The 12984-nt window shown below is 47.8% G+C and overlaps 1 protein-coding gene across 1 annotated transcript in view; it reads right to left on the reverse strand.

The window, feature by feature from the left end:
* The window catches only part of MLXIP (MLX interacting protein), a 59966-nt gene extending 48660 nt beyond the window's left edge, over nucleotides 1-11306 (reverse strand). Inside the window, exon 1 of the mRNA XM_072722770.1 lies at nucleotides 10786-11306. Coding sequence (XP_072578871.1) covers nucleotides 10786-11198 — 413 coding nt within the window. The 5' untranslated portion in view covers nucleotides 11199-11306. The remainder of the gene's footprint in view (nucleotides 1-10785) is intronic.
* Between the last annotated feature and the right edge of the window lie 1678 nt (nucleotides 11307-12984).

A 12984-nucleotide genomic window follows, 5' to 3' on the forward strand; every position in this document is an offset into this window, starting at 1 on the left:
TTTAGTAAGATTTACACATAATGTACAAATTGGAAGTGTGCTGTTCTCATCCAATGAGTTCTGACAAATATATGCACAATCCCCTATATCAAGATCACCACCATCCCAGAAAGGTCTCTTATACCTCTTTCCAATCAGTCCCCTCTCCTCCCTAAGAGGCAAGTACTGGTACAATTTTTTTTTTTTCACCTTAGTTTCACCTATTCTAGAACTTCATAAATGAAATCATATATACTCTTCAGAGTAAGGCTTATTTCAATCAGCATCATGTTTCTGAGGTTTATCATGTTATTGCACAGGCCTGTAGGTTGATCTTTTTTATTGCTGAATGCAAATTATTTCTAAGGCAATCTCTCTCAAAAACTTCAGGTCCATTGAAGATAAATAAGGTCAGTAACCATGGTTCTAGTCAACCTCTTCCCCCCACCTCTTGTCTCTTTTTTCCCACCTAGGGACACAATGACTTGGAGGGGCTGTGTGATATGTTACTAACCAGTGGCACCACTGTCCAATAGCACTCAAACCAATCATCCTTCCACCTGCACTGCCATTGCCTATTCTCACCTAAGAAGAAAGTTCCCATCTCAATCTGTACGAAAATTTTATTACCAGGAATAGAAAATCAATACCCAAATGATGAAGGTACTAAGCTTCCCTTAAAAACATGTCTGTCAGGATCCTCAGGTGGCTCAGCAGTCTAGTGCCTGCCTTCGGCTCAGGGCATGATCTTGGAGTCCTGGGATCAAGTCCCACATCAGGCTCCCTGCACGGAGCCTGCTTCTCTCTCTGCCTGTGTCTGCACCCCCCACCCCGTGTGTCTCTCATGAATAAATAAATAAAATCTTAAAAAAAAAATGTCTGTCATGAATGAATAAACAAATGTGATGTGTTAATACATGGAATACTATTCGCAATCACAAGGAATAAAATATAGATACGCTACAACATGGATGAACCTTGACAACAGGATGCTAAGTGAAAAAACCCAGTCATAAAAGGCGATGTATAGTATGGTTCCATTTATATGAAATGTCCAGAACAGGCAAATCTAGAGACACAGAAAGCAGATCAGTGTTCATCTGGAGCTAAGGTAGGAACTGAGATCAAAAGGGCAGGATCTCAGTGGGGTGATGGAATCCAATTCTAGAACTGGATTAGGATAATGACCGCACAACAACTTAAGATGAGTGTGTTTTGAGCCACCTGGGTGGCTCAGTCAATTAGATGTCTGACTCCTGATTTCGACTCAGGTGGAGACCTCAGCATTATGGGATGGAGCCCCACGTCAGGCTCCCTGCTCAGCGGGGAGTTGGCTTGTCCCTTTCCCTTTGTTCCTCCCCTCACCTCGCACTCTCTCTCTCCTTCTCTTTCTCTCTAATAAATAAATAAAAGTAAAAATTTTTAGAAAAAAAAGATGACTGTGTTTTATGGTATATAAATTATACTGCAGTAACGTTGCTAAAAACAACAACAAAAACTTGTCTGTGCAAGTGGCTAAAAGAGTCCTGCAAGGCAGAGAAAGACCTGTCTAATAATTTAAAGAACAAAGAAGGCATTTTAAAAGACCCAGCTTGCTACTCAACTAGAAAAGAGTTGCTTACAATAGCAAACTAATACAATCACATGTTGTTTTAAGAATTCATTGAAAGTGTTTCATTTTAATAAATAAAAGGGATTTATAAATTAACTTCCTCTAAAAAGCTCAGTATCAAGCTATCAGGGCAGGTAGGTCCCAACTGCCCATCATGAGACGAGGTAGTCCACTGGCAAATGGGGCAGTTACCATGTGAGCACAGGACGAAGTTCTTCAGGATGTTCTTTCAGAAACTCAAACATTGGGTAATAAAATTCTCCTACTTTTTATATAAAGACCTATTTTTTGTTTTGATGACTGAGTTTGTCTCACAGTGACAAATCAAAAGAGGCCACCTTCTTGCTGACGCCCACAAGCCACAGAGGGAAGGAACTGTTAACTAGTGTTCAGAACAGACCCTCCTACTCCCATTATATTCCTCAACAGCAAAGCTATGCCACCTAAATCCTCATGGTCTCCCTCTCCACTGCAACTAAAACTCCCAAACCTGTTTCTACCAGCAGCCCGGTTCTCTCTGCTGTCTTTATAAGCTCTTACTGCTTAGCTTTACTCTTTAGTTAGATTCTTTATGTTCATTTTTGAGACTCAAAAGCAAAGGGCAAGGAATTCTGTTTCTGAAATTGTTTCTCCAGATCTCGGACACTTTCCTGGAGTTCCCCTTCTACACTGCCTCTTCCCAGAAGATTTTTCTGGGGATGCAGTCCAACCCCAAATACATTAAGAATGCTAGATTTGGAGAAGTTGCTTTAGAGCATTTAGGACCAGGCCGTCTCTACAACAACCAAACGCAGCTGAACAAACATATCTCTTGGGATATATAATAGTACATATTTTGCAGGAAAAACACTACCTTCTTAAGTTCAAAAGTCTAAAACCTCCCGTCCACAGCTGGCCTCCTCCAGAGGCACAGCAGAGGTCTGGGAGGCACGATGGAGCAGCACGGACAGCAGACTGTCAAGGCTATGTGAGGATTGCTCTGGCGATAGTGAGGACCTTGCTGAACAACTGAAGCGTCCCCTACAGTGACAGCTCATCCACAGCCTCCTCTTGGGGAAGCTGCTCCTTCCACAGCTCCCATCGTAGGGCACACACAGCAGACAAGTTTTGTGCATAGCACAGTGGTGTCCTGCCACCGTAGCTGACTGGGCCTTCCCCAGCTTTCTCATTTCTGTAAGACCCCCCCCCCCCCCCCCCCAGCTCAGGCCAAAACCTCCTAGTCACTGTAGATGCTGGTCTTTCTTTAATCCTCCATGTCCAATCCATTGGCAAGTCTAAAACCCACCTTGAATCCATCCAGTTGTTCTCATGGCTGCCCTCCTAGTCTGAGAAAGGCTAAACAGTTTCCCAAATGGTACCCCTACTTCTTCTCTTGCCTCCTACCTACTAGTCTCCACAGGGCAGCTGCAATAAGCCACATTCCCCAGTGCAGTGAATACAAGACCCTAAGTTCTCACCATGGCCAATGAGGCCCCTTGCCTCCTGAGTCTTACCTCCTACCACTCACCATGCCCTCAGCATTCTAGCCGTTGGCCTTCTTTCTAGCCCCACCATGTGCCAACTTCATTCCACCTTGGCTTTCGCCTTGGGCTCTTCTACAGCCTGGAATGCCTAACCACGCCTGGCTCCTACTCACCACTCAGGTTTCAGTTTAACCTGAAATGTCATCTCCTCATAAGACTTCTTTGACCAGAGAGGTAAAATATCTGCCCACCCTCCCCCAGCCCCCTATCACTTTCCTTCTTTCATCTTGTTTTATGTTCTGCACTGCACTAACAACATAAATCTGATTTGCTTACTGATTCCCCTTACTAAAATATAAACTTCATGAGGGGAGATGACTAATTTTCCTTATTTACTATTGTACCACCAAGGCTAGAGCTGTGCCTAACACCCAACAGAGGCTTGATTAATAACTTCTAGAAGGGAAGAACAGCCAATCCAAAGACTATGGCCAGACTCATGCTCTGGGCCTATGAAGCTCTTCTCAGAGAGGGAGGGGACAGCTAGTCTCCTCCTCAAACATTTTAATTGGAGGCTATGGGGTTTAGTTAGGCAACTCGCAAAGGGCACCGGTGGTAACAGGAAGCTCTAAAGGAAGGTCTGAAAAAAACAAATAAAAAATAAAGCAAGGTCTGTATGTGAAACACAGGCAAGCTCTAATCAGTCAGATGCAAAAGCTCCACTGAGCAGAAGCTTTCACGCAGAGAAGAAACAGGGCTGCAGGTAAGCGAGCCAGCTGGCAGTGGGATAAGCAAGACTGCAAAGAAAAGCAGAGCCTGAGAAGAGTCGAGTCACTTCACAGGGGTGAAACTGGAAAGAAAGACAAGCTTCCCATGCTGAGGATCCAGAGCCTAGAACCCTGCTCCAGGCAGTTGTAGGAAGTCAGGCAGTCCTAGAAATCCTGGAATCATCATGAGGTTACCAACACCCTTCCTAATCCTTGCAATAAACCCCCATTACACAGGCGAGCACAAGAGGGTCTCTAATCCATGATTCTGGCCCCCAAGAGCTCTGCCTAAATAAAACACAAGTCCTGTGGCCTAGATTTCTAACCACAGACCATATTCCAAAAAATGTTAGAAAAGATCACCTATTTACTGTCTGAACTGCACATATTACATCTGAGAGAATGGGAGCTCACATTGAATTTTCCATCATAGTATGAATCCTTAAAAACAAGTAAAATAACTTTCTACAATACCCTATTCTAGGAATTGTACTAGGGAATAAGGGTAAGACCCATTTGACAGACTTTTCCTTATATAACAGGGCCATCCTATCACTAGATCCCCTGATATAACTTGATAGAACTCCAGGGTGGGCTGCTACACTCTTCTGTGGTTGAAGAAGAGTTGAAAATGCCTTTTATAGCTGGGTTATATGGTTAAAACATGACCTCAAGGGGATCCCTGGATGGCTCAGTGGTTTAGCGCCCGCCTTTGGCCCAGGGCGTGGTCCTGGAGTCTCTGGATCAAGTCCCACATCAGGCTCCCTGCATGGAGCCTGCCTCTCTCTCTGCCTGTGTCTCTGCCTCTCTTTCTCTCTCTCTCTCTCTCTCTGTGTGTGTCTCTCATGAATAAATAAATAAAATCTTAAAAAAAAAAAAAAAAAAATGACCTCAAGAAACATTTCAAACAAGGCTGTATTAGTTTCCTATGGCTGCTATAATAAATGACCACAAAATGAGTGGCTCAGAACACTTACTGATTATCTTATAGTTCCAGGTCAGAAGTCTGATATGGGTCTCACTGAGCTAAAAACCAAGATGTCAGCAGGGCTGGGTTCCCTTTAAAGCTCCAGGAGAGAATATGTTTTCCTGCCTTTTACAGCATTTGGAGGCACCCACATTCCTTAGCACACAGCCCCTCCACCGTCCTCAGCACCAGCAACATCAGGCCAGGCCTTTGCTGCTCTCTCTGCTTCTGATTTCTTCTTCTATTTTCAAGGACTTTTGTGATCACAGTGGGCCCAGCCAGATAACCCAAAATATTCTCTCAATTTTAAAGGAAGCTGATTAGCAACCGTGATTCCATGCAACCTAACATATTCACAGGTTCTGGGGATTACTACATGGATTGGTGGTCCACCCCAGGGGGGTGGTCATTAATCCGCTACATCAGTCCATGTGAGACGCAATACAAATACCACACAACAAAAGCACTCAGCCTGTTGTCCCACTCCACATCAACATCCTCTAAAGCACCGCTCCACAGGGTTTGTGTTTGTCTTTGCACAGGTGAAGATAAACAAGGCTCACCAAGAGCAAGTTTATGATATTGGCTTCCAGGTCCCTGAGCCTCCCTTTTCAATCCCACAAATATTTCTTAATCACTTAGTATGTGCCCAACATGGTTAGGCTCTGTGGGAAAGTCAAAGGTGAAGATAGGATGAATCACAGCCAAGTCAGGTCTACATAACAATAAGAGACAGAATCAACAAGGGTCATGGATTTACAGAGGAATGTGGTGTCCACTCCCTTTGCAAAGCCTAATAAGGACAACAGCGCTTGAGTTGAGTCTTAAAGGGTAGGATTTCATTGGTGGGGAAGGACAGCACACTGAAGGGCATAGAGGAGCCTAAAGGCATGCCTTTTCCCTATCTTGGTTTTCCCATGCCTTGCCTTAGACAGACTGGCACTTGCACCTAATAGGACTGCAGGCTTCTGTTGAACAGGTGAGAGAGGAAACTTTTCAGCTTCAGAGATACTGCCTTGGACACCTCAGCAACAGGGCAAATTAACTTCTAAACTTGGGGAAGGAGGGTTGTTTTTTTAATATGAAAAATGAGGACTCTACCACCATCCACCTGAGAAGGCTATTATGAGAGTTGCTTAAGATCACATAAAGAGAGGGGCGCCTGGGCAGCTCAGTCGGTGAAGCATCTGAGTCGGCTCAGGTCATGATCCCAGGACCCTGGGATAGACCTCCACATCGTTGTCCTGGGACTCAATGCTCAGAGAAGAGTCTGCTTCACCTTCTGCCCCTCCCCACCTCTCGTACACATGTTCTCTCTCATAAATAAATATAGATAGATAGATAGAGAGATCACAGAAAGAAAATCCAGGACACAGGGATCCCTGGGTGGCGCAGCGGTTTAGCGCCTGCCTTTGGCCCAGGGCGTGATCCTGGAGACCCGGGATCGAATCCCACGTCAGGCTCCCGGTGCATGGAGCCTGCTTCTCCCTCTGTCTCTGCCTCTCTCTCTCTCTCTCTCTCTCTCTCTCTCTCTCTCTGATGACTATCATAAATAAATAAAAATTAAAAAAAAAAAAAAAGAAAGAAAATCCAGGACACAGGACTGCTCAGTTAGTGTGAATCCCCATCCCTTCTCCACCCTTGCAAAATAAACTCCCTCCATCTTCTCCTCTAACCTCTTTTCCCAGGGTCTTCCCAATTTTATCACTTTTCTTTGCTCTTGCATCAGGATGGCAATTAGCCAGTCAGCCTCTAGTCAAAAGGAAATCTGCTCCTGGACTACTAAAGGGAAGAAGATAGAGAAAAGGAACAGTGGGGCTTCCTACTGAGGAATATGGTCTGTAATTGTTGACAGTTAACACAGGGAAGGGGAGGGAAGTATTAAACCCTGATGTCAGGGGAAACCATCCACATTGATAGCAATTATGTAAACACATACATGCTCTCCATCTTAGCACTGCCGTCAGAGCTGGCTCACATTCTTTATCACAACCCTTGCTAATTATTCTACTACTGTCTGTTTACCTGTCCCCTACCTCCTAGTTTGTGAGTTCCTCAAGGACAGAGACTATCTTTCTCATCCCATGGCCCCATTCCCATCTCATTGCCTGCCCTTCAGTGCATACTACAGAATGATCAAAAACTTAAAAAGTGCAAAACAAAAGCTGCTTATCTTTGGCATGATGGCAGAAGAATAAATTTAGTAATTTGTGTGCATGGTTCCCAATGACAACTAGTTACCATGCCTAGCATTAGAAAGTACCTCTATGGATAACCTAGAATTTGGAGGATACTGTGCTCCAAACCTTTAATCCTGGCAATTCCTTAGTCCGGCAGAGTCCTGACCCTAGGCAGGGTTACTATACAGAGCATGTATTACAGGGGTACATTTTGGAAATCTGTATACCAAGGCTTTTACAGCCCTGAAGTAAAAGGTCTCTTCAGATATCCACTGGAGCAGAATCCCGTTGTCAGAAAGTTCCTGCTTCACCGTGAATACATAAAAAGACTATCTCTTACCCTCTGGAGACATTCCCACCAAGGCTCCCTAATCAAGAGTTACATTAAAAGGTAGAGAAGTGAAACCAACACCAAACACAAAAAACTATCTATACTAGATGTGATCAGAATCTGTGTGGGTGAGTTACATGTGTGACATTCCTTAAAATGCTAAGAGGGCAAGAACCATGAACTATGTTCTAAAGTACATAGCTCCATTGTGGAGCTTGGAAGGCATGGGCAAAGTAAGAATGCATCTATTTAGTATTTATCAAGCAGGCATTTGGAAGCCACACTAACAGACCCCAGTCAGACACGTTATTTCCTTCAGCTTATGATGAGGAATCTTGGTCCTCGTAAACGTCAGCTGGGCGAGGACAGAGAATTGGACTCAGCCTGCAAAGCCCCCCCTTACCTGTCAGGTACTAGCCACATTCACAGACATCCTATCAGCTAACCCTCACACCCACCTGCAGGGCAGTTTTATCCTCCCCATTTTAAAGTGGCAGACAGGAAGGCTCTGAAAAACCATGGGCTTTTTTCATATCATCTATCACCTAATTGAGCACACACTGTAGGACCAAATCAAGATGTTTCTCGCTACGGGGCTATTTAGCATCACAGAGCGGGAAGGACAAAGATTCTAAGGCCAGATATGGAGGTGGAATCCTCTTGGCACTGTTACTTACCCAGGCGGGCCACTGGGCACACTCACATGCAGTCCCCATTTCTTAAACACCCTATTCCCTCACCCAAAGTCAGTCTTGCCAAAGACCCTTTAAGAGTTCAAGACTCTGTGTGTTCAGGAATGGATTATATTCAGAATTCCTGGACCACTTCACAGGAATGAGGAAAAAAATAACCACAACTTCCCCTGCACTTAGCTCCTCCCCCAAAGAACTGTTGAACCTCATCTGGAAACAGCTGGGAGACAGCAGTTTAACAGGAAACCAAACCAAGAAAAAAAAAAAAAAAAAAAAAGCACAGAGTGTACCAGGGAGAGTTAGGCAGCCAGAACCAAGAGGCCAGGGGACAGACAGGAAGCTGAGGTTACAAAGAGCCTAGGCCAGAAACAGTCACGCAGAGGAGGAGGCCCTACTGGCCTTCCTCTAGGCCCAAGGAGAAGGAGAAAACCTGGAAAACAGTGGTGAAAGCTCAAACCCCAGAGAAAGGGCAGTCTGAGATCAAGTCTGCTTCCCTCCCTGCCCCCACTTCAACCCCCCTTCTCTGAAAGCCAGCGAGTGGTCATGGTAGGACAGCTGAGGTCAGAAACTCACTTCTGTTCTCCTGCTGCTCTGTGCCAGAGGCTACAGCCCAGACAACTGGTTTTGAGTCATTCCTCCGTCAATCTGTACCACACTGCCAACTAAATTTGGGGCCAGGCAAATCAGCTTCACATGGAGAGACAAAGAGTATCTTCATGAGAATTACTAGGCAGATACCCACTGGGGTGACCTGCAGTGGCAGGCCTTGCCCATAGGGAACTGCAGAAAAGCAAAAGAGCCAGTGGAGCCTGGAGGTCTTGAAGAGCAAGGTAGGGGTGCATTTTGCAATCAAGAAACTTAATTGAGCAATGGCCAGCTGCCAAGATATTTTTGAAAGAAGTGGGGAAAAAAATGCCATTACTAAAATTCTTTGGTGTTATTTAATAATAAGCCTTTAGGTTATCCAAACTGAGGGCAAAGGGAAGCCTGGTTTATTTTTCCTTTAGCAGAGCTTAGGTGAGAGCTTTCTACTCATGCCTCCTGCTACTTAATCATCCCTTCTCTCCCAGTACATGAAGAAGTTTATATTAAAAGAAAGAAAAGGATTAAGTCCTCTTAATAAAACACATTCCTGTCTTTCACCTATAATTTTGTTGGAAAAGGCTCTTGTGGCACATGCTACAATCTAGGTGGGTTTGATTCCAATAAAGTGCTCAAAATTCAAGACCGAGTAAGCAGGGCTAAAAGAGGGCCAAAGCCTGTAATCTCAATACCATTAAAAGAAAACAAAAACAAAAACAAAAAACCCAGAACATCTTCACAGGCTCAGTGCCAGCTCAAACTGGCAAGACCAGAGAATCGGAGCAGAGCCTAACCAATGTGCCATGCAAGGGGGATGGGAGGAGAGCTCTGGGTAATACTCTGCAGCCATGTGGCAAACAAACCACCAGGGAAACCTTCAAGAGAGGAAATGGGGTGGGGGTGGGAGGGTGCGTTTCAGGAACATAACAAAGGAACAAGTTGACTAATCATTTATTCCAAAGAGGGAAAATGCCACCCTGAGCCATGTTTTAACTTGAGGTAAATGTTTAATATTTTAACTTGGATATATCTGGGTTTAAAGGCTCTCCAAAAAAAAAAAAGGGGGGGGGGGGATGTACCTATTTTTCTTTACACTATTTCTGGATTCTCCCAGGAAACTTTCCCTGTGCTGCCTGCAGAGAAGACCTAAGACAGCACGAGCCAGTTCAGTTACTAAAGAACACCCCCTACTCAGCAGAGATCCTATTGTGAGCTTTGTGCAGGACTGGACTGTTCTACACTGCAGCTAGCCCAAAGAAGTTCTGTTGCTGAGGCAGAAGTCACCTGGCACGTACCCCTAACATAACATAACCCCTAACCCACGGAAGGAGAGGGTGGAAAGACATTTTAACTCATGAGGGCCAGGCATATCTGTGACTTAGATAAACAGAGATTTCTGCCGAGCGCCGGATCCACATGTCAGAATGGTGTCTGGGATGCCTGCCCTCCATAATGCCATCTCCATATAACGTTTCAGGGCTGACCAGAGAACCTTCCAACTTGCCAGGAGGGCAGACCTCCAACAGCTGTGGTTCCCAAATTCTACCTAGGAGGCACCTAGGGTGGCTGCTAAGGTGGGAGAGGGTCTTCAAAGTGGATGTGAGGAGACCCAGTCTCCCACTAAAGGGACAATAAGAAAAGCAGCAAACATTTATGGAGTATCTAACTGTGTCAAGTCCTGGAATAAGCAATACCTCTCTCGTTCCATCCCCAAAATAGCCAATGGAGGCTGATACCACTGTCACCCCCCCTTCATAAAGGAGGAAACAGGCCCCGATATCTGACACAACTATGAAATACTGGAACCAGCACTTAAGCCACCCTTGGACAGGTGCTCTTAACCACTACTCGATATTGCCGGGAACACACAAGGCGTTTGGGGGAAAGGGTGGAGAGTCGAATACCCCAAGGGGCGGCCTGAACCTCTTTCGTGTTCAAAATCGTTGGCCTCAGGACCTTAGAGGGGAGGGCCTGGATGGAGAACGTGAAGCCGGAAGAACCCAAACACTGCTAGCAGGGGAAGAGCCCGGGACACCGACCCCTCTTGGCTTCCACCGAGGATCCCAGACCCAGAAACTCTCCCAAAGGGGCAAGAACCAATGGGAATGCGCGCATCCCGGGGGTCCTCCCGCGGTCGAGCCCTCCGCTGCGGTTTTGACAAAGTAGGAAGCTCGTCTCGAGAGGTGGGGCCGCCCGGTCGCCGGGTCCCTACCTGTAGGCCAGGGTCATGCACTCGAAGAGTTTGGTGAGCGAGGCGTCGATGGACAGGTGGCAAGAGCTGGTCTTGCCGAAGCTGTAGGTCTGGCACGTCTGCTTGTTGACCGTGTCGAAATCGTAGCCCTTCTTGGGCGGGTGCTCGCGGTGCGGCGACGACACCATGAAGTGGCCGCTGTGGATGATCTGCTGGCGGCGCGGAGGCTCCTCGCGGCCCGGCCCGGCCCTAGGCGGCGGCGGCGCGGCGCTCGCGTGGGCCCGGGCCGGGGGGGCCGAAGCGCAGGCGGGCGGCGGGGACGGTTCATCGGTGTCCGAGTCGTCGTCGTCCTCAGGCACCTGAGGTTTGAGCAGCATCGGGCGGCCCCGACTGCGGGGCCGGCGCGGGGAGCACATGAAGACGTCGGCGGCCATGGGGGGTGCGGGCCGGGAGCATCCCCCGGGGCTCCGGGCTGCGCGGACGAGGGACGCTGACTGGGCGCCGGCCCGGCCCGGCCCGCGCGCGGACTGTCCGCGAGCGCGCCGCGGGTCGGGAGGGGGAGGGCGCGGGCCGACGGGGCCGCCTCGGCGCCGGCCCCGGTGTGACGTCACCGGCGCGTCTCGGCCAATCGGCGGGCCGCGTCGGCCTCTTAAAGGCGCAGAGGAGCCTTTCCGAAACTAGGCGGACAAAAAAAGCGGGAGGGGGGCGGGGAGGAAAGTCGCCGGAGGCCACGCCTTCAGGCCCCGCCCCTCGCCGCCCCCTGTGCTCGGGGCTGCGGGGGATGCTGCGGGACGCGGTGGCCAGGGGGTGCCACTCGCGGGTGTCGTGGCCTTGGGGAGGCGTCGGCCCAGCGGCGCCGTGCGGACTCCGCCCCGCGCTCCACGTGGTGGGTGGAGGTGGGGCTCCTTCTCCCTCCCAGGCCCTGCTTTCTCTGGCTGAGCCCGGAACCGCGTCCTAACAGCTGGTCCTGGTGTTGCTGAGCACAGTGGTGATGATCTCCATTTTCTTGATGAGAAGACTGAGTCTCTGAATACCAAAGGGATTTTTCCAGTGTGGAAACAGGATTGAGAACACTGCTTTCTCACTGAGACCTCACATCCGCGGAGGTGGAAACTGGCTGTGCCAAGTTAGGGCACTTTCCAAGGGAAAAGGAAGCCACCAGCTCCTCTAACTACAACTCCAATATTGCCCTTATTGCTAAGATCTTAAATTTGGAGGGTGAACCAGCCCCCAAGCAATTCTGAAAGAGGAAATTCTGAACCATAATTTCCTCCTCTTTCAAATAGGAAGCAGCTCTATGTCTCAGAAAGTTGGGACAGTTAAAAATGATTATAAATTGCTTAGCACAAGGCAGCCTGGGTGGCTCAGTGGTTTAGCGCCGCCTTTAGTCCAGGGCGTGGTCTCGGAGACCCCGGATCGGTCCGCATAGAGCTCTCTGCATGGAGCCTGCTTCTCCCTCTGCCTGTGTCTCTGCCTCTATCTCTATTTCTCATGAATAAGTAAAATCTTTTTTAAAAATTGCTTAGCACAGTGCGTAGCACGGAATGAGCGCTAAAGGAATGTTCTGCAGACTGAAGCAGTGGAACCCACCAGACCAGAGGTACCTAGGAATTGCCAATACTTAAGCACTTTAGACCTACCAATTTCATATGATTCAACCTCATAGTCGACACTTCTAGAAGAAAGCTTTCAAGGTTTCAGGGGCTCAATGCCAGCAGGGGGTGGGGGCCATGATGGAAGACAGGGAGTGACATGATGGAAGACGGGAGAGACAGGGTATCAAGAGGGGAAAAGAGGACCCAGGCCAAGAGCACCCACTCTGGTCCCTTGAGAGTCCTCCACAGCCTTTTCTGTGTTCTGCTATGAAACCAGTTTCACTTCCAGATTTGGGTCAGCGCTGACCACCCTGCGCCAACCTCCTCCTGACAAGTGCCTCTGGAAAGGCAGGATGCTCAGGGAGAAAGTGACAAAGGGCTCTTACCAAAGTGGCTGTGCATCCTCCCTGGATGTCTCCAAGGAGGGTTAAGCCAAAGGGACTGGCAGCTTCAGGTGTGAGTTTGAGGTCTTCCCCCTTGCCCAGAGCAGTGCTTCCAATGCTGGACATTGCAAATGTCTCAAAGACCACCCTTTGATTTGCCTTTCTTTATCTAAAGACATTTCTTCTTGGGAAACTCTTAAATACCCAGCTGCATTTGATGCAACCATTTCACTTTAGAATTT

Source organism: Vulpes vulpes, chromosome 10, assembly GCF_048418805.1.
Source record: "Vulpes vulpes isolate BD-2025 chromosome 10, VulVul3, whole genome shotgun sequence".
Classification (NCBI taxonomy): domain Eukaryota; kingdom Metazoa; phylum Chordata; class Mammalia; order Carnivora; family Canidae; genus Vulpes; species Vulpes vulpes.